Source organism: Dryobates pubescens, chromosome 3 (genome assembly GCF_014839835.1).
Source record: "Dryobates pubescens isolate bDryPub1 chromosome 3, bDryPub1.pri, whole genome shotgun sequence".
NCBI lineage: Eukaryota > Metazoa > Chordata > Aves > Piciformes > Picidae > Dryobates > Dryobates pubescens.
The window spans coordinates 2,615,125-2,639,381 of NC_071614.1; the positions used below are offsets into that span (position 1 = coordinate 2,615,125).

Genomic DNA, 24,257 nt, shown 5'->3' on the forward strand with positions numbered 1-24,257 from the left:
AAACCTTGTATCAGGAGTAATAAACCCATGGAAGACACAGATGTCAGAGATGCACACACTGACCAGGTCCATCATCTTGAGTCCTTCCAGAAGCTTACAGTTCCTGTTTTTCAGCCTGTGGGCCTCATCGATGACCACGCAACGCCACGGAATGTTACGCAGCTCGGGGCAGTCAGTCAAGATCATCTCAAACGTTGTGATAATGGCGTGGAACTTGTAGGACCCCTTTATCACACGACCCTGGAAAGGACAGCAGAAGTTACACACCCTGGCAAAGAAAGGATGTGCACTGGTTTCATCTTCAAAAATCGTTAAGGACACGGAACAGTGCTTTGGGTAAGGTGCTTGAAGTCAGTCACTACTGCTGATTCAGTGTGTAAGTGCACTGCTGGCTGGATGCTAAGCATGGTTTAAGTCCTGTAAAAAGGCCCAGAGAACTCATGACAAAGATGGCACACAAGCATTTCTGCTGTAAGTCACCTGGATTATCTAACATCTAAGCTAACTGCCACCACTCCGTTTGTCCTTTATCCCCAACCATGGCAATTGTCTGATTCTCCTCCTAAGCCAGTTCAGGGAGAGAAGCCAGCAGAGAATGATTTGTTTTTCCATGCCACAAATACTTTGTCATTACTTCTTACGGGGTCAGATGACTCCCATGGTCATTACAAAAGGCAAGTAAAGAACATGGCAACAGGAGGAACAAAATTTTCTGCAGCATTGTGACTTGGACCCTTCTAGTTGGCTTTTGATCAACAAAATATTGCCAAAGTAACACTGAGAATCTGCACAGTAAGAGAGATTTTTTTTCTGATGATGTTTCTTCAGGTTTCATGCTACATAATTGCTGCATCCTAAGGGGAAAGAACACGCTGAGAACAAGCACTGCTTAAATAACAAACAAACAAATATGATTTCCAACACAGGAAACACTTCAGTGCAGGCAGCATTTGTCTGAATCTCAATTTCTGAATTTGGTACACAGTATTTAGCTTTGCTAAGAAAGAGTTTCAAACCCAGAAAAAGTACAAATCAATTCCAGTTCATTTTGTGTATTAGACATGCAGGCAAGAAGCTAAATGTGATTATTATTGTAATAGAGGCTTTTAGACCAGGGTGTAACAACTGTTATTCAAATCAATCTCCTTTAACAACAGTGTCTATGATTGGGATTTGAAAGTCTCTTTGATAAAGTGCTGAGAAAATGGTTATTTCCTTGGCCAAACAGATGTAACTTCTCCCTGCTATAAATTACTAGGTGTTTTTCTACTCTATTTAAGTACATGAGTCTATTTCTGTTTGCCCTAATGGCATGTCAAGTTGTGCCACAGTCAACACCTTCAGAGCAGTTTTTACTCTGCTCTTTCCCCGTCATATTTTCTATCTGACAGCCACCCTCATGCTCTAAGGACTCTGGGATTTTTTTTTAACACACTTTTTGAGGACAGGAAGCAAGAACTAGGCAGAACTGCACTAACCACCACATTACTGACAGCCAGAAGAATGCTGTAACTTTTCTACCCTTTAATAAAGATTTCTTTCCTCCTACACACTTGCACTACACTAGCCCTTTTAACCACAGTCTCTCACAGTATGAACTCATGTTTAACTGCTCATGTGTCATGACATAAAAGGACCTGCATTTGTCTAACAGCCTTCCCAGAACAGACCTCTCCCTACTCTAAGACTCACCTCCACTCCTTGTCCACAGACAGCCCTATATTTAGTCTGATCATTGTCAGCTTGGATCCAATTTATTAAGTAATACAGCTTACTCTGTATCCATGAACTGTCTTAGTTATTTACCACTCTCCCCATCCTCGTGTCATTTGAAAACTTCCTCAGTAATGATTTTATGTTTTCTTTCAGGTCATTGATGGAAGTGTTATATAGCTCATGGACATGAACCAATCCCTGAAGAACTACGCTGGAAATGCAAATCATTTCTCATTTACAATTACATAGAGAAATATCAGTTAGCCAGTTTTAAATCCACTTAATGTGTGCCATATTGATTTTGTATCATTGGAGTTTATTAATCAAAATAGCCAGTGGCAGGAAATCAAACCCTTCACAGAAAATCTAAATATATGAATTCAACACTATCACTTCTTTAAGCTCAGATGGAAAGGATGCTCAAACCAGCTGGAAAGGATGCTCCATGAGCCATCAAACCAGGTGGAATTTCCACTCTTTTTTTCTCTGAAACGAGGAGGAGGATATTGTTTTGGAGTAATATTCAATTAATGCACATTATTTTTCCCTAATCCTGCTCAGTTACTCTGAGCAAAGCCTTGCATTGAAGTGTAGAGATCTGCTGCTCTTTGTAGCTCCAGGTTTCCAAGTGCCTTCTGTTTCTACCACAAATCTTTTCCATACCTGCTCTCCTTCTCTCCTAAGAGCTATTCAACATATATGCAGCTACATAGATTCAAAACCTATCTGATAAAGAAGCCTTGACAAGTGTAATTTCTGCAGGCTGGTCTTTCCTGGAATGGTGGACAAAGATTGATTTTTAAGCAGAGTTCCAATTAAAGCAGTTCCTCCATTAAGAATCTTTTCTGCCTGCTCTCCTTAGGAACACAAAATCAGTCAAAACCTTGGATGGAACAACAAAACTCAAAACAAGAGCTGCACCAGGCCAGGAACTCTTGGTTCCTCTCTCCATTTCCAGCTGAATTCTTGGCTCCTACTAAAAAGCCTTCTCTTTATTAATTTATGTGTAGAATTGTTTGGTTGGAAAAGAGCTCTAAGATTGCTGAGTCCAGCCATCGACCCAACACCAACCGTGGCCATCAAACCACATCCGGAAACCGACTCTTATCAGTACGAAAAACCTAATTAACATCGAGATTAATTAACAACAGTGAAACATGGGGGGAGGGGTTAAAAGAGGAGCAAAATAACCCCAACAAAACTCACAAAGAGCTTTTTTACCTGTGGATCTTTGAAATACATTTCATACAACTGAATGGTCCGCCGGCTCGCTTGACTCCCATGATACACAACCACATTCAACTCTGTCCAGGTGCGGAACTCCCTTTCCCAGTTGGGAATTGTGGACAATGGTGCAATAACCAAGAAAGGACCATGGATTCCTTTCAAATATATCTCATAGAGAAACGTAATGGACTGGATAGTCTTTCCCAACCCCATTTCATCTGCTAAAATGCAGTTTCGTCTGGAAGCAATAATAAAAAAAACAACAGTCTGAATGATATTCGTCTGAATGGTTCAGTCCTAACTTAAACCAGAGAAAGATCAGGAGAGAGCTCAACAGAAATGTCTGGAATGGCAAGTTGACACTGAAAGGACATCATAAACTTTGTGTGTATTATATAAGCGTTATGATTTGTGATGCAGTAAGAATGGATAGAGCCACTTTATGCACCTCTCAAGTTGACATGAGGGAGGAAGGGGCAGCAGGGGTGTGCATGAACACGTCTACATAGAAAAATCACATCACAAGAATCTATCTGCAAGACTTATGTTTTATGGAACATTCCGCTGTGCACCAGAATTAGTTTGCATGTGACTCCTGCAGCAGAAAATGCGACACGGAAACCGTTCCAGAGCCGTGCTTTAGATTACTTTCAAAGGTTACTGTTTGCAATCAACTACAAAAGCTGATCCAGAGCAGGATTCAGCAGCCAGCCAGCAAGGTTTTACGTACGTGTTGTACCAATTGAAAAGAAGCCAGTTCACTCCCTCCAACTGGTATTCCCTGAGTTTGTTATTGTTTTTATACTCCCTGGAACTCTCCGATTTCTTCCAGTCATCGGCAGGAGGCCGCTCCTGTTTCAAATACAGCAAATCCCATTAGTGGTTTCTAAAAGACCACATTACTTGGCTATTTTCAAATCAAATCCTCTGCACGGAGCCAACTCTTACCACACGCTCCATTTCTGGCTCCCTAGACATCAGTTTCTCAAATTCTTCGATCTTCGCTTGGTCGATGTCTTGCTTGAGCTCCCAAGTGCTGTCTTCATAAGGCAGCGAACACCACTTCACCAGATAATGTGTTACAGGCTTTGGGGAGACAAAAATGAGATTGCATCACCATTTCAAAGGAATAAAATGCAACTGTTACTTTTTTTTTTACAGATCTGCAGGCTTGATACGTTTCAAAAAGCTTTACCAGACCTGAACGAATCAGCCCAAAGGAGAAGCCATCAGCAGGCTGACAACCCAATGAAGTTAAGAGTGGGATGGGGGAACGCAGGCTTACCACCAAGAGGAGCACAACGCTCCATTTGACATCACAAAGGTTAAATTAAAACTTAGAACTAAAGCAAATATTCATTGTCCAGCTCCTGCAGTTTCTGTTCTTGATCACATATTTAACCAGTTCGCTGTTTTTTCATCGAGTGTCCTCAGAAACATCCCAGCAGGCCACCCAAACCCCACCGTTCACTGACAGAGCAGTCTGGAAACACTGGCATAGTGAAGCTTCAGAATCACAGAATGATTTAGGTTGGAAGAGACCTTCAAAATGATTAAGTCCAACTGTTAACCCAACACCATCAGGTCACCACTGAACCACCTCCCTCAGCACCAGATCTACACAGCTTGTACACCCCTCCAGGGATGGGGACTCTAGCACAGTCCTCAGCAGCCTGTTTCACGGCCTTGACAACCTTTTTAGGGAAGAAATACTTCTTCATGCCCAACTTACACCTACCCTAGTATAACCTGAGGCCATTTCCTCTTGTCTATCACTTGTTACTGACCCCCCCTGGCTCCATCCTCTTTTCAGGGGGTTGTAGAGAGCAATGAGATCTCTCCTCAACCTCCTTTTCTCCAGATTAAAGAAACCCCAGTTCCCTCAGCTGCTCCTCTAAGACTTGTGCTCTAGACCCTACAGCAGCTGTATGCCCTTTTTTAGACATGTTCCAGCACCTCAACATCTTTTCTGTTCTCCTAGAACCAAAAAGGATTCCCCTGGAATACAAAGTGATCTTGCCCTGCAGAACAAGTCATTAAGGAGTAAGAAACAATGAATTCAGGACCTCATCTGCAACAGATAAATAAGGTCTAAGATGTGATGACATTTAGCTCAGAAAGGCTTTTGTTCTTGGGGATGATTTGTTGTTGTTTTGTAGACAACTTGTAACAAGTTTGGAATTCTCACTTAAACCTATTTTAGGGACACTGCTGTATTAGCCAATGCTTTCTCAGGCAGGTTCCTGCTTTCTACACACATGTACACTGTCAGTGTCTGAGGTGGTTCATTCAGTCCCATCCCTAAACAACAAATTCTAAGCACAATGCCTCTACGACTACAGAAGCACTGAAAGTTCTCTTTACCTCTCCATTATCGTCCGTGCTCCGTGAAAAATCCATGATGCGATCCACTTCCACGTAATCTGGATTAAAAAGCTCATCATCAATCTGTCCAAGGAGGTAAAAAAAAAAAATAAAGAGTAAGATATCTCTATTAGGCTCTTCTTCCTTAGAGGAGAAAATGATTCTATATTTCACCATGCAATAATATTTTGGGTCACGGTGACACAGAATTGATATTTGGCAAACTTCACCATGTTAATTGAAACGCTACAATTCAGCAAGATCATTCCCCGTGAGGGAATCAGACTTCTCAGACTTTGTTAACTGGGCCTCTTAATTACTGTGTGAAACCTTTTACTGTGAGAGAATGTTTAAGAATATTTTAAATGAAGTGTGAAATTACAATTCACTAATGAGCAATCGAAAAGGCTTATGGCATGCAATGCATTTAGCATTCTTGGAAACTACAGCTCACAATAAAGAACTGAGAGCCTTCTACACTAGGTGCCTTTGGATTGTTTTAACTACAGGAATTGTCTGCTTCAGAAGCAAGATTCAAAGATTATTAATTCAAAAAAAGGAGATAAAACACACCAGGCAGACAGAGATTTGCCAAACCCCACAGTTTGTTATAGCCTTCCTTATATCCTCGGCAGCTTCCACGGCTTTCTTGCATACTGAAAGTTTTGTGTTTAATTCTACACTTTTAAGATGCCCTTCACCTGAAGAGATAGATAAAAGGGCTACATGCTGATGGCTTTTTCTAAGACAGGAACAAATCTCAAGTCCTTACAATCACTTGTGACCCACCTGGCAACAGTTTTTTTAAACAGAAATAAATTAGAAAGGAACAATTCCAGGCACCTCCACTTAGAACAGATGTTTAATTTCACCATACTGCTGCTTAATGACATGATAAACTGCACTGACTGTTAGTCCAAATTATGTATTTATTAACTTCTTTAAAAAACTCAATTATCAGGAGTCTTGAAAGTTAATTCAATCTAATTCCTTAGGCATTAAGTATATGATGCAGCTAATTTTTTTGGGGTGCCACTGTTACAATCAACCCCAAGCATTTTGGATGCTCTGACACAGCATTCATAGATGTTCTACGCTCAGCACATCAAGTCCTCCTGATGAAATTCCTGTGTATTTTCTCCAAGCACGTCCATCAGATACACTTCCTGATATTCCACATTGACTTTAGAGAAGCTTTCAATTTGCAACAGGTTCTCTTTAGCTTGAACTGTATAGTAAAAATAAAGTTAAGCAAATAAATACAGAAGCAGAAGAACCTGTTGGGTTTTTTTTTCCCCCCTCTCAAAAGACAGCACTTGCTGAAAAGCAAGCTTTCAGGGACACAAATCAGCAGATCTGGGCTTTTATTGACAGGACCCCCTGCCACACCACTGCTTATGGCTCTAAGTGAAATTAAATTGATGATAAAAAGCTTGGAATCCCTAGTGAACAGCAGTCCATAACACAGAAAAATGTGATGCATTTTTCTGGCATAATCAGCTCTTGAGAAGAGAGCTGATTCACTGAGAGTCATGCTTACAATGCAAACTGCTAACCACTCACTTAAAGGAAAAAATAAAACACTGCAATAAAAAGTACAAAGTCAGGATAGCTCACTTGAGTCTAGAAACTTGCAAGACTTGGATCAAGCACAGTTATGCTTCACACCAGAATAAAGGCTACTGATGCATCACACAGTTGCTGAAAACCTTCTGCTTTCATACAGAACAAGAATTCATCAGAATATTGCTTAAATACATAAAAGGAACAAACAAACCATACTTCTGAAAGGAATTTGTTCTGGCCCTGTTTTGCCTTAAACCGCTTAATCTTCTGCTGAATCCTCTTGTCTTTGTCCAGCTCTTCCACAGATGCCCACTGACAATGAAGGTAAGAACTAGAAGATGAAAGAGAAAATCATACTCAAGAAACAGGCTTCCACTGCATACTCTGTTGTGTGTCCCACTCGTACAGACAGATCCTCCAGCACATTGCACTGCCAACTGGACATGGTCTTCTTCATCAGACAAATTATTAACAAATGGTCTTTACTGGAAGTAATTACACTTACTAATGGAGACTGTTAATAAAAACAACTCCTACTCAAAACTGAAGTACATCAAGTGTTTGGCACAAAGCTAAGACGATTTTTATTGGGCATACTTAGAACATAATTCCTATGGAAGACGTTTGGCATAAATGTCACTATTAAACAGCATAGTCTAGCAAAAAGCAGGGCTTTAGAAGTTAATAAAAACACTCAAATGTTCCAAATGCTGACATGCTATACACTGGGGTTTGTGAGAACTGCACTGTAGTTGAAAGCTGCAAGAGCCAATTAAGTTTTAAGACTGGTAGAAAGCAAACCCTGTCGATACAGCTCCACGGTAATCATTCAGCTTTAAGGAGGGAAGAGCAACTCTGCCAAAAATGACTAGTCCCACTTGATGCATTTAGAGCCTGTCAAAGTTATATTGCTAAGGAGTCTAACACGTGAAGGGTTAATACAAAAATTACCTGCCAATGTAATCAAACTAAACAAAGCCTAATTAAGCAATTAAACATCATGTGATAATCAATACAGAGCAAAAGGTACAAAGGTAGCAGCATATTTTGTGCCTGCCTGCAGTTAGCTGCATGAAATTCACTTTGGAGTGAGTTTTAAATTCAGTAAGTGAATTTCTCTCTTGGATGGAAAATTCACTAAAATGACAAAAGACCTGCTATTTTTCCTGGAAAAAAACACATGAGTTTATCCAGCTGTGAATATTTTATTTTAAATAGTGAGGGGCACTGCAGCTTCAGAGCCAGAAACAAGGTGCTGCTCTCACTGCTGTCACATCCCTCTCAAAGAAAGGCAGTGATCAGCTGGAAGCCACCTCGCATTTTGTTGAATACAGCTCTTGGTTTTGAAAGAGTTAAAAGGGTTATTTGGTGAGTAGTTCGCAGGCATGAAACTCTATGGTTGCAGTTAGATCTACACAGCTACGTGGCTATGTGCTCTTGAGTCTGTGTGAATAACAAGCCTGCTTTACGTGAACAGTTTTACCTCTGGATTTCATTTTGGGGAGAAGACAAATTAAGATAAGACTATAAACCCACTACCACCAACTCCAGGTGCTCCCTATTTATTTGCCACTGGTTTGGATTAAACATTAGAAATGTTTAAAGTTGGTCATCACATCATTCACAAACCCAGTGTTCAAAACCTATTTGGAAATGGTGTGAACTTAAAAGGCAGCATCAAACCTCTAACTTTACTTACAAGTTCTTGTACTTTACATAGAACTCTTCTATTTCTACCTCCTCTCCATTCTCCATCTGTAAGAAAAGAACGGTTGAAATGTGAATTAAACCACTCAACATCCCCATTTAGTTAATGATTAAAACTAACAGAAATACAGAACACGGTCCCCACGTAGGGAGATCAGTGGAGGTGCACGAAAGCATCCGTCGGGGAAAGACATGGGTGAGGAGTTTCCTCCAGCAGCTTCCCCAAGTGCATTCTGCACTGCTTACTACAACTTCCAAGACATGAATCATTTGAACTCCTCCCTAACCACATGCAGCTTCATTCACAACCTCACCCCAAACCTGGCTTGCTGCCAAACCCACAGTGTTAAGTAGAAGCCAAGTGTACCATTTTCTCAGGCAGCAGCCAATTAGCAACTGCACTCCTGAATGCCATATGTATTATTTTTGGCTGGCTCATGGCAACTTTACATTGTGGGTTTTGTAATGTTTTAAAAAAAGAGTTTTAAAGGGAGTTTATTCCTCCATATAGTTAATAACTCCAAACAAGAAGCCATATAAAACTAAACCTTCTACCTCTGCTAGAATTTTAGTGCATCAGTGTTCATGGCTTTAGTTTTACTCAATGGTGCAATTAAATTCACTCAGGCAAGATGTCTCACATACAGAGCAGCCAAATTAAATTAACACCCCAAACTTGCATTTAAAGCAAGGTTAAAGCCATGATAGAAAGCAGCAAAACCAAGGGCATTCGGTGCTAAGGGTTGGGACTACCCTTAACTCATCCCTAGTGCCAAAGTATTGCATAACATATGGCACGTAGAGCTGGCTTCAGCTCCTCCTGAACCCAGCCGTAGGACAAACTAAGGACAGCACAGCAGGCATGTGTTTGGAATTCACTTGGTGTCACAACACTCAGGGTTTGTGTTTGCTCGTGAACTTTGGAACCATTTTAAATGGAAGAGGCTTTTTTTTTTTTGGTTTACACACTTCATCAGAGACAACAACTTCTGTGATAAATCCTGTCTGCAGAACTATACAGACAAAACCGATGACTCCTTGGTAAGTCAAAATCCTGCGGTCTAAACACATACACATGTCAAAAGGAGAGGGGGAAAATAAATGAGGAAAGGCTGAGAGAGCTGGGTTTGTTCAGCCTTGACAAGAGAAGGCTTAGGGGAGGCCTTATTACCATGGACCAGTACATAAATGGTGGCTACTATGATGATGGAGACTCTTTTGTTACAAAGAGTCACACGGAAAAGACAAGGGGTGATGGGGACAAGTTACTGCTGGGGAGATTCCCATTGGACTCCAGAAGAAAATGTTTCCCCATGAGCACAGCCAGACATTGGAATCATCTCCCAGGGGAAGCAGTGGATTTCCCTACATTGGTCAGTTTCAAGACCAATGGTTGGAAAAGGCCTCTGAGATCATCGAGTCCAACCATCAACCCAGCACCACCATGGCCATTAAACCATGTCCCTAAGCATAAAGTCTACATGTTTCTTGAATGCCTCCAGGGGTGATGACTCCACCACCTCCTTGGGCAGCCTGTTCCAATCCCTGACCACTTCTGCAGCAAAGATATTTTTCTCAGTACCCAGCCTAAACCTCTCCTGGCACAATTTCAGGCCATTTCCCAATCTCTGCACATCCACCACTTTTAGTTTCTAAAATGTGTTATGGCCAAGTCTCTTTGATTAGTTTTTAAACCAGAATGTTTTGAGAGGCATCAATCCTGCACTGACATCATGGTTAAACACCTTCATAGAAAGGTTTCACATCAGCCAATTTAATTCCTCTCAACAGCACTTCCATCAAGGGTATTTTCTGTCAACTGCCAACTTAATAACAATAATTTACAATTTAAATCTTCAATCCTGTAACCCTCATGAGTAAAAGGTACTTTTGTATTGTCTAACAGGTAATAACTGGTCTGTGTCATTATATGTTGTATCAGGCGCTTCAAAGATTCACCGAAGTAAAGAGCATTTCAGAACACAATCTTCAGAAATCTTTATAGAACTCATTGCCCAGGTGAGATCATAATTGATAATCTGATCACAGAACAACACAGAATCCCAGCATGGTGGGGGTTGGAAGGGACCTCTAGAGATCATCCAACCCAGCTGCCCTGCTAAAGCAGGGCACCCACAGCAGCTTGCCCAGGAGCACAATGCCCAGGGAGCGCTGGAATCTCCCCAGAGAAGGAGACTCCACAACCTCCCTGGGCAGCCTGCTCCAGGGCTCCAGCACCCTCATACCAAAGAAGTTTCTCTTCATGTTTAGGCAGAGCCTCCTGCCCATTGCCCTTTGTCCTGCTGGGCACCACCAAAAAGAGATCCACAGTCTCTGCAGACATCTAAAGAAAGAAATGATCCCTTCCTTCAGGCAAATATTTAAGAGCAGACAATCTTGCACTGCCATTGCCACAGAAAGAGTACAGTAATACCTGCTCATGTGAAGTTAGTTGAGCAAGCCTCTCAGAGCTGTAGAGACAAGGAAGAGCTTAAAAAACCCAACCAACTGACCAACCAACCAACCAAATACAACCCAACAACAAAACCCCACCCCAGATCTAGTGCTAGAAAAACAACAGACAGAAACAACAGATTACCCAGAGCAGTTGTGGAGGCTCCAAGTCTGGAAGTGTTCAAAGCCAGGCTGGAAAGGGCCTTGAGCAACCTGGTCTAGTAGGAGGTGTCCCTGCCCATGCCAGGAGGACTGTAACTAAATGATTTTCAAGGTCCTTTCCAACCCAAACCATTCCTATGACTCTGTTATCTAGAAACCAATTGCCTCTATTGATGCTCACCACTAGATTGTGAACTAACCAGCTTGTGGAAGAAATGCAGGCATTTATTTGTACACAGGTCAATCAGATCTAATTCTCACCATGCAGCAGTGGGCAGAAAAGGGAAATTCAAATGTGTACCACACAGCTAGAGTGTTCCACAAGCACCACATCTTCCCATTGTAAGTGCTGTTTGTGCTGAACAGCATTTTCAGTCCCAGCCATTCCTTTCAAAGTGAAGGGGCTGAAATTCAACAGGGATTGAAGCTAGCCAAGAAAATAATTAGGAGAATGAAAAACTTCCACATACAAACTGAATACAGGAGGACTGTGAAGGTTTTGGAAGAGAGAGACACGGATTTAACACTTTCTGCAAGAGAAGAATTCCAAGTTCCAGGTTTTTCCTTGCTCTTCTGCACTTGAAACACAAACCAATGCAATCTCTACCTTTTATTTCATACAGTTCAAAACCGCCTGCAAGCACAGTGCTGCCTCAAGCCTGGCGACTCCAAACCTAGACTTAAGGCTACTGCTGAGAAAACCAGTACAATGTCATGGTAAGAATACTGCTCCAAGAGCATGTTCATTATCTGATGTCCCTTACTTGAAAGCAACATCTTTGTTACAACCTAATCCACTGAAAGGTTTCCTAGTGAAGCCCTTCCTCATGTTTATTTTATGCACTGGTCCTGATCGCAGCAATTTTACTTTGATTAGTAATCTAACAACCAGGGGTTTGATGACGTTAGTGAGAGTGTAAAAGACCTTTAATAAAAGCACAGTTGGACACTTCAGATGTTAATATTTAACAACCTGAAATCTATATCTTTCCCTTTTTTTTTTTTAGGGGGGGGGTGTTGGATTTTGGAGAGGAGGGCTGGGGAGAAGAGCAGAGAAAGAAGAGACACCCCTCAAACCTGCAAATACAATCCATAAAAAACATTAAAGAAAGAGCTCAAAATAGAGCTTGCCTCCAGCAGAGCTTGCAATCAAAGACATGTAGGCAGCAGACCAACCACTTCCCACAAACTGCAGCAAAATACACACTCCCCATGAGTAATCACACCTTTGTTTGCAGGGGAGAGGAAGAAGAGAAGAATAATTGGTGAAAAACAGCTTCTAATGTAAAGACATTTACGAAAAGACCACATTCTCCTCCCTCTCCTAGCAGACCATCAGAACAACTAATTACTGAGTTCATATTACATCAAGTTTATCTGAAAAATAAGTGCATGGTTTGAAACACAAAATGCAGTTCTGGATTTAAAAGCCCTAGAGGTTCTGTGCTGTGAAAGCTACAGAAAAGGGGTCAAACTCAGTCACAGCCAGTCATGACATTGCATTATCCATGAATAAAGACAAGTTCCCCTCCTCCAATTTGAAAATGAAGACTTCAAGGAAAAGAAGCACTTCTGGTTAACTAAGATCACAGTGAATGTTGTATCTGTGTGAACCAGTTTTCTGCCCAACTGCAGCACAAGTCACAGAATGAGCTACACAAAAGAGCCTGGAAAATACACTAACGGCTTTTTGGGAACTAGGTCTTTTTCTCTTTCCTGCTCAGAGACTACTAGTTTGGAAGTGCAAAGGCCAATCAAGTTGTGAAGCAAATCAGAAGAACCTGTATGCAAAATAAGAACATAACTTAATTCCACCCCTGCATCCAGGGTAGAATTAGAAGAGTCACACTGAACTAAAGAGGGTTTCTTTCCCCATCTGAGCACAGGGACAAAGGAACATAACAATCAGCAGTTTAAGTAACACTCGCAGTCACACCTGAACTGATTTCAGCTGCTAAGCACAACCACTATCAAAAGATGCAAACATTATGGGCAAGGATTTTTCACTACTAGAAAAGGCAGAAACTCAAGATGCAGGAGAGTTCTCTCACACCTCAAGCTCCCATGAAACACCACTCCGAAGTGAAGAGCAGCACAGCTTTCACTCAGGCTTAGGTATTTGCAAAAATCAAAACTCTCATGTGAAAAACTGCAAGAAAAGAGTGGGAGACTAAAGGTTTTGTGAATTGCTACCCAAAAGCATGTTAAATGTGATCTGAAGACACTTCCAGGGCGCCTCCTCTATTCATGAAAACAGCTTTTCCATTTGGAATATCCAAGGTAATTTAAGATCTTTATGTGGGCTTCAGCAGAATCCTGCTCAGTCTGTTCAAAACTATGAAGGGAAGGGAAGGTTTTTTGCTTTGCTTTACCTTTTTCTTGACTGAACGGCTACTCATGATCTTCTCCACAACAGGACCTTCAGCATCAGCTGATTCCTACATCATAAATATCACACAAGAGTTATGGGAGTCAATCCTTGTTACTTAAAGACTTCCTGCATCAGAACAACATCAAATTATTTTCTGCAAGAGGAGCTTAATACACAGGACTTCTTCCCCCATAGCATGAGAACTTAGAGGATTCAAAGAGATTTAATATTGTAATGGAGGATTCTTGTTTAAGCCCATTTTTAGGAGCTTGCTTAAGCCCATTTTTAAAAGCTTGCTTAAGCCCATTTTTAAAAGCTTACACAACTCTAGCTCCCTCACTAAGGCTGACATGCACAGACAAACAGAAACACACAGGCAGTTCAGCTCCCCTAAAATAACACATGCTTTCAGCACCATCCACTCTAAAGATCAGATGTTCCAAAAGCTCCAGTTTTCTGTGTAAGGGTCCCCATGACAGCTATCAGAACTGCCTGGGATTCTGTTACATTAATTCATCACTACTGCAGGCAAGCCCTACCAAATTCTCCTTCTGATAAGACACAATTAGCAATGGAGATCACAAACAGTATTTCACAGGGCTTAAAGAACTGCCAAATGGAATACCAGAGGACACATATATATTCTGCAGCAGGTCATCAGTTAGTTAAGTGAAGTAGTTCTTTGAAAAAGCACTACAAAACAATGAGATTGTTACAACAGTCATTGCTGGGTTATTACCCCTCATCTTATTCAAACTATTTTCTCCATCATTTACATTGCGCAGAGAATAAAGTGTGTCCTGCTGGGTACTACAAGGCAGTAATTTCATAAAGGGGTTCTTCTGGTGCCTAGCAGCAGGGGACAAGCTTGAGTGGTTTATTAAAGTCAGACCACTGAATTCAGAGGAGTAAAATTCAAGACTCCTAGCAGTCCAGTTTTGGTTTCCTTTAGGTAGAGGCCATTAATTTCAAAGGACTGTGTCAAACTGCGTGTCGTCAGCTTGTAAACAAAGTTATGAATTAATCTATTGCCTCAGAACGTAAAAAGCTAATGCCTGCTGGCTGTGCCAACCATGGGTGAGCACTGCTCAGGAGAGGGGCCTGAATCTCAACCATGAATGCTGCAGCTCTGCCCTTCCAGCCTGTTCGGATCTGACCTGTTGCTCCGACTGAGAAGTGTTTGAAGGAGAGTCTCTTCCAGCAGCATCAGCATCATCAGCCTCCTCATCTGAAATCTTGAACTCCAGGTCTTCTGTGTAACGCTTCCTCTTCACCTGCCTGCTGGAGCGTCGCTTCTAAATAGAAAGTGGGGATATTTTCCATGAGACACAGGGCTGATAGGCAACAGAGAGCTGAGAAAATGTCTGTGTGTTTCTCAAATACACTGGTGGGTAGCCAGTGCTGTTATTTTTACAGCACCCTGCTAGAAAGAGGACCAGCAGCACACTCCTGTCCTACATTCCTGCCAGTTAGCTGCTCTTAAATTGTGTAAAAAATAACAGAAACAAAGCCACGAAACCAACACTCAAAAAACCCAAGCACAAAACAAAGGACAAAATCCACTTCATAATTGCTCTGTGTTGGGAAGTGGTCTTTTGTTTCTCTCTCTTTTTTTTTCTTAGCATGCCTAAACCCACATCAGAAAACCGGAAGGTGTATCTCAGCAAGCAACTAAACCCCAAGAAGCTGCACCTCTTGACTCACAGCTAGGATAAACTTTGACAGATGGCCAGTGCAGGAACCAAACACCACCTCTGCACGGCACAGCCAGGGTGTTGCTAAGCAGTGACAACACAGTCCCTCGCTCTCCCTGTCCACCCAGTTGTACCCAGATTATCTTGTAGGGGAAATGCAAAGAAATTCCATTGCCTCACTCCACTGACCCAGCGCTGCTCAGAAGGGCATCCTGCAGCACAGCCTGAGGAAAGACACCAAGCTAAAAGGAGGATGAATAAGTTGAGCTGCCCCAAACTGAAAACACATCCCCACACCATCATGGTCAGGATGAGAGAAGGCTTCTGAGGAACTGCAGCAAACAAGCTGTAACATCCACAGGCGTGCTTTGGACAGAATCTGCTATTTGGTGCTCAGCACCAGACATCATTTTCTGCAACAAAAAAATTCACATTCCCAGATAGTCTGCATCAAGCTATAGAATTCGAGAAGCTGAGAGCATATGCTGCAGAAGGAAACTCAAGTGAGCATCCAGTATCTCAATGGACTGATATACAAATAGATTTAAAAACAACATGTTGAGTATCAACTGTTAAAGGCCATTTCTATGAACTGATGCACTACTGATTTTCACATCTTTCTCAGCTTAACACACATCTCCAGCAGAACATGCAAATACTTATGTAGCTTGTTTAACAGATCTGTGCACAGCCTCTTTCAATGTGCAGAGACAAAGTCAAATATTGACTCTCCCATAGTTAATCATACTTCTTAAAGCACAGCTACCTGATGCACTTCACAAAACCAGAAACCCCTTCTTGGACAGAAAATGAAGTTTTGGAGCCAAGGTCCAGTTTACATCACCCTTCCAGACACTGGTGATGTGGCTTCTACAATTAGTACAGTAACTTATGAGCATTCCCACAAAACTATAACCTTTTTTTACCTGAAAATAGATATTACCTGTCAAATCTGAACCCCATTTTCTATAATCACTGATGGGAAAGTAGACATTTATTTTTGGATCAATAATAAGTAAGTCTTGCCAGTATTTCTGGTGCCCAAAGTCTCTTCTTCAGAATCAGAAAGGATGCTGCATAATATTGTTACAGGAAGACTCAATATTTAACACAGAAAGTGTAACAGTGTTGTTTAGACAACTACACATCAGTAGTTTCAGCTGGGAAATGAACAAAGAGGTCACAAATTGCAGCTGTCCCAGTGCAGATGTTTGTAAACCTTCCCTAACTTCACACAAAAGAAGTGTGGGGTGGAGTGCAGTGTAACATGAATGGTGTGAGACAGCAAAAAAAAAAACCTATCACCTGAAACATTCTATTACACTGAGTTAAAATGCAATGCAAATAGCCAAACACTTTGTATTTACAAAACCCCCAAAGTATTTCCAATGTAAAGTTTCTCACCAGGAGAAAACTTTGCCCCACTAAACTGAAAACAAACAAAATGTGCATGCATACTGAACCACAGCTAGCATATAATCATCTGCAAATTAACCCCAAATCCTCCACAGCCCCAAAAGCTTTTCCTGCAACTCTTTTTTGTCAGTGCCATTAATCAGATCTGTGGCACAGGACACAAAATATTTTCCTCAGACTTTTTAATGTTTGCATGGTAGCTCAGTTTTTCCAGCTTCAGGAATTGGCAGTAACGCTCTTTTTGTTGCTCCTTTTGTTTTGAATTAGAGTATACAGGATTGCTCTCATTTCCTTATACTCTACATCCTTCTGGAAAAGACTAAGAGGGAAGTTACAAGTCACCATGACCTCTTCACCCAGCTGGCTTTGACCATTCTCACAACCTGCTTCTGCCTCTTCAGCTGGCAATTTAATTCCCAGTTCCAGCAGAAGCAAGCCAGGAGCTGACCACTTCTTAACGTGGCTAATGACAGAGCACACCAAAATTGCCCTGGGTGCTATATCTCTATTTCTAGATTTTCTTTGCATGAAATGAAGTTTGGACAGAAAGCAATAGGTATGCAGTGGTCAGGAGAAATCCATGGTAGCCAGCAAGAAAAGAGGCCTTTCATCCATGGGAGGAGTGTGGTTACATGTCCCTGACATGCACACTTCTGACATCCTGCTCTGGTATGCCTTACTCTTGATTTCAGAAGGTTTGCAAAGCCAACAGAAGAAGAAACATGAGGCTTATAAGCAAGACCTCATAACAGTACATTAAGTCTAAAGAGCAGAAAATTCAATACTGTAACTGAAGCATTGGTGCAAGAGAACATCTGAAAACTCAACACACATCTGCAGGTAACAAGACTGTAAAGCAAAAGCATCATGAAGAATACTTGTAGTAAAATATGCATCACAGTGATTTCCAGTTCTCACCTTCTTGGTATGTGACCCTAAACAAGACAGAAAACACCCAAATATCCATATCTTTGTAACAAAGACGGTGAGAGCTACCATTCCACACATCTAAGTTGTCAAAGCCTACGATGAACTTGAAAGATAGCATTACCTGAACCCCTGGGTCATCTTCATCTTCAGGATGAGGTGATGGTGGTGGAGTTTTTTCCAAATCTGAGTTTTCAGAACCTTCCTTTCCCTTGTTAACCTTCTTCTTCGCAGCACTTGTTTCTGAATCTGTTTTCTTATTACTGAAACAAAGATACTTTGAATCAGTATTTGTACTAAAATGTAAGCAAAAAGCATTTAACAAAACAGTTTATCTGGGAGATGTTTCTTTTCAGTGACTTCATTATTTTTGACTCTCTCCTTATTTCAGTATTTAAGCATAACTGTAAGATCGATGATGCATGTGCCCTCACCATACATTTCCCCTTCCTTCACATGGGATACGTTGCTTCTTTCTTTCAGGATCTTAGACAGTGACACTAAGTATGCACTCAAAAAGAAACTAAGAACAAGACTGGAAAGGAGGAGTTCCTCTCTTCAAAACCTGCACTTCCTAAAAGCAGAACTTGGGCAACTCAACACATGTGAAGAGAGGTGGACTTGTCTCGATATTAAGTGGGCAAACCAGGTGTGCTTCCCTCATAATCCTTGGTCCTGTAACTTGCCAAACAGTTTTATACTTATAGAACACTGGAACTGTTTTGGTTGAAACAGACCTTTATGACCATCAAGTCCAACTGTTAAACCAGCACTGCCAGATTACCACTAAACCATGTCCCTCAGCAACACATCTAGACAGCTTTTCAATTCCTCTAGGGATGAGGACTCCACCACTGCTCTGGGCAGCCTGTTCCAAGCCTTGACAACCTTCTTCTCCCTTTGGGGGAAGAAATTGTTTCTCACATCCAACCTAACCCTCCCCTGGCACAACTTTCCTCTTGTCCTATCACCCATTGCTTGGCTCCGACCTCCTTTCAGGGAGTTGTAGAGAGCCAGAAGCCTCCTTTCTCCAGGCTGAAGAACCCCAGCCCCGTCGGGGGCTCCTCACCAGACTTGTGCTGCGGACACAAGCTTGCTCACTTCAGTCACCAGCGGCCCACTGAAGATGCATTTTGGAGCAGTAATTCTAAATTCCCGGATATGGTTATATCCAGGTTACAGTTGTGAATATGGTCATGTTCAGGATTACGGTTACGTTCAGGATAGCACTCGGCACCGGGACAACTCGCCTGGGGCATGATCCCCTTCGCAGCCTGCGTTTAGACAAACGTCGACCTCACAAAAAGTGCAAAGACCGGGAGTTTTGGAAATGAATTTGTATTATAGTGAAATCACTGGGCGTGACACCGCGCTCCTCTCCGAGAGAACACCTCCAACGGTGACATTTCCAACGCGAATACAAGGGGGAGGGGGGTGTGCGAGGCGGCCGGGAGCGCAGGGAGCGCGGAGAGCCGCGGCGGCGCGCGCAGCCCGGCTCGCTTTCCTCCCTCCCTCCCTCCCCGGGGCGCGCGGGCGGCGCGCGGCTCCCCTCGCGGCGTTTGTTTCCGCTCTAGCTGCCACCAATGGCACAAAGCCGCGGCTGAGGCGGGGGCCCCCTTTCGCCTTTCATCCGCGCGCCGAGAGCGCTCGCGTCGCCCGGGCAACCCGCGCCCACGTGACCAGCACCTGCTCCGCTGGCTGGCGGCCACCGACTGCAGCCATCTGCTTCCCTCAATCAGCGCCCCGGCGCTGCCGGCACCTGCGCGGCCGCGGCCTGCGCGCCCCCCTTCTTCCCCTTCCCCCGCCTCACACACACCACCAACCTCCCCCCCCCGCCGCCGCCGCTTCCCCTCCCTTCACACTGCCTTTTATCGAGTCACCGCTTCCCAAAAAAAAAAAAAAAAATTTTAAAAAATTAAGCCCCCCCCCCAAACTTTACGTATTTGTCGAATTTGTTGAAATCAAAGGTGAGGCTGCCACAGGGGAGCTGGATGGCGGCCAGGTGAAGGGAGCTGACAGGCTGGTGCTTTCCCGCCCCTGACCCCCGTAAATCAGAGCAAGGAGTGCAATTAAGTTTAGTAGTTGTTGCCGTGCCCCGGGTGAATAACAGGCTTAAAGTCAGGAAGAATAGTGTGGCCTAGGACTGATAAAACACCCCTGTGCTGAAAGGCCGGGAAGCGCTAACGAGGGCCGCCCGGCCTCCCTGCCGGCCTCCCTGCCCCGGCCAGGCCCAGACAAAGACCCTGCCAGCGACTCCAGCGGCAGGTCCACCCTGACAAAGGTTTCTTTCCAGCCTCTGTCAGACCCTTCTCCGCTCACAGAGGCAGGGACTGCGAGCTAAGAGTATTCCATGACCTATATACACAACCCTGAGCCGTGACTCGGCGTACCAAGTCATCCCCAGTAACAGAGACGTGGACCAAGCAATTCAAATCTTACCCCCCTTGCCAGGCCAGTTAAAAACAGACACATGAAAGAGCCACCAACTTGACGAGAACAAAGCCCGTCTGCAGCTCCACTGGGAATTTTAAGTTCTAAATGCAGCAGCAGGATTGTTTTTAAATGCACAGCTACAGTTTCTTTCAAGGAAAGAAAGGAAGGTGAAGTACAAATAAGCCATAAAAGAGCACCATCATGCCCTTGAGCGAGGCGAGGCGAGGCAAGGCACTGCTTCCCAGCGCATCACGCACCCAGGAGCTTCACCTGGCTGGTGGGAGCAGCAGCTTCCTCAAATTGTCAGCTACTGCTGTTCCTCTCCATCCTCCCACAGAGACAGTGCGATCTGTTCCTGACAATTAAATGTACACACTTCTGACTCAGCCTTTCTGCTTTCCAGCAGATCATACTCAGGCCATTCAGTAATGGTGTTAGCCTGGGCAAGAATTACCTTTCCACACAGAAGTACAAGCAGGTAAAAAGCAGTTCTGAGACTTTGCCATTACACCGAGGGTCAGCGTGTCAGTGCTTACCCCTGGAGGCACAGCTGAAAGTATTTTCTAAATCTGGCAATAAGGAAAGGCAAACTGTGACCTACACATTTAGACAACTTTCTCTCATACTTGTTTTTACACATGCATGAATGCAAAATTTAGCCAAGTCCCACTAGCAACAAGGTTTTTGTCCAGTCTCAAAACAAGAAGTCTGGGAGAAACTGAAGGAGTATTTGCCACACACAAACCACTGAAATATTTTAAAACTGCCAGTTAAAACTAGTCTTTCTGTTCAAGTGATATGAACACAGACATTTCAGATTAGATGCTTCACAACCTAGCTGTCCAATACCACTTTCTGGTTTCATCCTCTTATCCCCAGCATAGTGACCACAGGGGATCAGTAAGCAGACAACCTGCAGAAGGTCAGATGAGCAAACAATGTGAAGGAAAACAGGCTGAGGAGGAAAACAGTAAGTAGGACAACTGGAAAGCAAGCTTGAATTACAATTTGAGAACAAGGATCCAAACACTGACAAAGTGTTTTGTGTCAGTTAGTCAAGCAGCCACCTACAGAGCTAGGTCAAACTCAAGGAGCTTACAGGGCCAAACCATCTGACTCAAAAAATACCCCCAAAAGCATGGCAAGCTTTGCAGGACGAAGAGGGGTAGTAATCAGCCTGCAGGTTTACACTGTGAAACTACTTCATCTGATCTGGGTAACTGACAGATCTGTTTATTAATGTAATTTATGATAGCTATCAGGATTTGGATGACACTTGTTTTTTCCCTGCAATGTGTCTAAAATAAATCAGATATACCAACCACCTCTATTTTACCATTTGGCAAATTCATGACAAATTCATGATTGGAACCTGGCTTAGAAAAATGCTGCACATCAAATCCATAAAATAAATTATCTCACCCTCTCAACATTTTAGAGCTGTAAGATTTTCTGTACTGCCTTACCTGAGGGAAACTGTGGGTTTTTTGAAGCTCCTAGCACAATCAAAGCTTTCCTTTCTTTCTTTTTTTTCCAATCAAGTTTTGTATGTCACAAAAGTGGGGGTTGGGGGGAGGAATCAATAGGACAACAAGGTTTTTTCCAGCCTGAAAAAAATCAGCCAGATTACTAAAAAGTCCCAAGCCCACAAAACCTGCCTGCAGCAAAGACAAAGGTAAATATCTGGCAGCTGTTTCAGGTTGGGCTGGTTCAAAAGGGAGATGAGGACAGGTGCGAACAGGAACAGCCTCAGTGGATGCGCACATGGAAATCTCACACGATTTCCTGTTCTCTCCCACAGGCAGCCCCTTCCTGTCTTGCTCAGGATGATCCAAGCTTTGGAGTGGAAACCACCACCCCTGCCTCGGGACCTCTCTTCCTGTCCTCTAGTTCCCCAGGGTCTTCCCGCTTCCGCAGCCAGGAGCCATCCCCCTTCCGATACAACAGCGAATCTGGAGGCCAAAAGGTCCCTCTCCACCTCCCTCTAAAAGAGGTCACAACACTCATGCTTAGCGCTCGATGCCGCTGCTGCAGGCGTGAGGAGGAGGAAGAGTTTCCCCTGCCCCAGGGAGTGGAGGAGGCGGGTAGAAGCAGCCCTGCAAAGCACAGCACATTGCTCTGGGGAGATGACAGGAGGGGGATCAGCTCCTGCAAAAAGCTGCCATTTGGCCCGCACAGTTACTGCTTCTCCCACCGTCATCGGTGGCCACTCTCTACAGTTCCATAGGAAGCAGCAGGAGAGATATCAGCTGTGCAGCAGCGTGATCTTCTGAAACAGGTGGTCCTCATCTCCTCCAGGGACAGGCACAGGAGGAACAGACATCTGAGCCATGACTTTGCAGTTCTGTAGGACTAGTTGCCTTTCCCTGGCCAGCTACTTTTGGAAAAATCTGCCTGCATTGCATGTGACTGAAGCTGGCTCTGCAACATTAAAAGCCCACCTGATACTGCAGCCACCCAATCGAATGAAAACCCCTTCATTTGAGACCCAACATTTTGCTTTCAAACCTGACTGGTTTGGTACATTTGCAAACGTGTTTGGGCTTTTGTTGTTGTTGTTGTTTGGGGGTTTTTTTTCAGTCACCACTGTATTTGTCTTTCTGCACTGGAAGGACTGGGCTAATATCCATTAAGAGTGTTACAATCCAATATTAATGTGTGATCTCTCCTTCCAAATCCCCAGGTACACAGTCTAACATACCAGCAGCACATTTGGGTGTTTTCTGTCTTTTTAAGATGCTGTGGAACACACAATTCAAACAAGCATGAAATTAATCAGCTTCTTCCCTTCTTTTCTCCAGTCTGACTGTTGGCCCCCCACAGGAGAGTGCATTTCAGTGAGGCAGGCTGTTTGTTTTGTTACAATATATACCAAGGACAGAAGGGGTGTGAAGGATAAAAAGGTTCTGGTTTTTTAGTTGTTGTTTGGTTAGTGAAAAGATTATACTCTGGTAGTAAAAACTGGAACTGAGTTAAATTATGAGCTAAGATAGTTAAGGATCAGATTTTTATCTCTGTGAATCACAAAGCCTCTCTCTGTCAAAACTATCAAGGACTTGTGATGCTTTACCCAGCAAACTGTTGCTCTTCAATAAATCCCTTTCCTGTGTCTGATGTTGTATACCTGAATTTTGCATTAGTGCAAAACTCTTCTAGTAAGACTAATCAGCTTCTTCAGGAATGAAAACCGTGACTTTTGCACAACATTTGGAAATCACACTACTCCTTCAGTGCTTAGAAGCAAAACACTGAGCAATGTAAACAGCAGCAGTAAACAGATGCCAGGCATTAACTTCATCAAAATATTTTACTTTTAAATCATCCTCCATAATCTATATAAACTTGCATTAATCTCCCCTCATTTCAGCTACTGTAATGTTTCCTTCCCAGAGTTAGTGATGCTGAAATACTGCAGGCTCAGGTGACTAAAAGTTTGGTCTGATTTATTTAAAAGCTCGATTCAGTGATCTGCCACTGGCCAGGTTCCCCAGTCTGTGGCACTGCCAAAGTTAGCACATTGCTTTCGGTGATTTCAGAAATCTTTGGCAGCACAGAGAGTGTCCCAGTCTCAGAGTTCTTCAAATCAGTTTGATACTGAAGCTGACAAGACCATAAAATGAGAACAACCTTGTTTTCAAGAGAACATTTGGTAACAGAAACACAGGAGTGCTATGGGACAACTAGGACTTTCTCCACACCCCTGAGCAAGCAAAAGGAACAGCAAATGCTCTTAGTGCTGCTCCAAAGACGCTTCTCTCACAGGTAAAACAATGGGGCTTAGTGCTTAACTAGAATGCTGCACTTCATTCAGCCACCCAGGGACAACAGAAGGAAGATAAAGACACTCCTACAACTAAGCAAGCAGTGATCTGACCCTTCAAAGGAGACGCTGCTCCTTTAATCTGCATGGCACGTCCCAGGATTCAGAAGACACACAAAGGTATTAGGGCTGAGTGGACAGGACAGACCAGTTCCGAGGTCTGGTGTCCAGCACAGCCTGTGCATGTTTTTAAGGCAGACTCCTTCTAAACATCACTTACTGAACAAAGCTCCATTGTAGCCAAGACCTTGTAAAAAACATGCTCATTGAGCAGTCCTGCAGTAAAAGCTTTTTTACTTCTTGGTGGCAAAAAATTGCTGGGAGATGGTCAAAACTGGGCAGGATGGCCTGGTCAGCCTTTACAGCTGTGAGTAGAAGGAGATGGAACTAAAAGGTTGGT

At 43.1% G+C, this 24,257-nt stretch overlaps 1 protein-coding gene across 1 annotated transcript in view; it reads right to left on the reverse strand.

The window, feature by feature from the left end:
- CHD7 (chromodomain helicase DNA binding protein 7) overlaps positions 1-24,257 on the reverse strand; it is a 122,655-nt gene that overhangs the window by 28,412 nt on the left and 69,986 nt on the right. Inside the window, exons 4-13 of the mRNA XM_054179258.1 lie at positions 17,729-17,867; positions 14,725-14,862; positions 13,569-13,634; positions 8,573-8,628; positions 7,090-7,204; positions 5,308-5,391; positions 3,892-4,029; positions 3,674-3,795; positions 2,938-3,181; positions 64-240 (exon numbers count right to left, since the gene is read on the reverse strand). Of these exons, the coding sequence (XP_054035233.1) occupies positions 64-240; positions 2,938-3,181; positions 3,674-3,795; positions 3,892-4,029; positions 5,308-5,391; positions 7,090-7,204; positions 8,573-8,628; positions 13,569-13,634; positions 14,725-14,862; positions 17,729-17,867 (1,279 nt within the window). The remainder of the gene's footprint in view (positions 1-63; positions 241-2,937; positions 3,182-3,673; positions 3,796-3,891; positions 4,030-5,307; positions 5,392-7,089; positions 7,205-8,572; positions 8,629-13,568; positions 13,635-14,724; positions 14,863-17,728; positions 17,868-24,257) is intronic.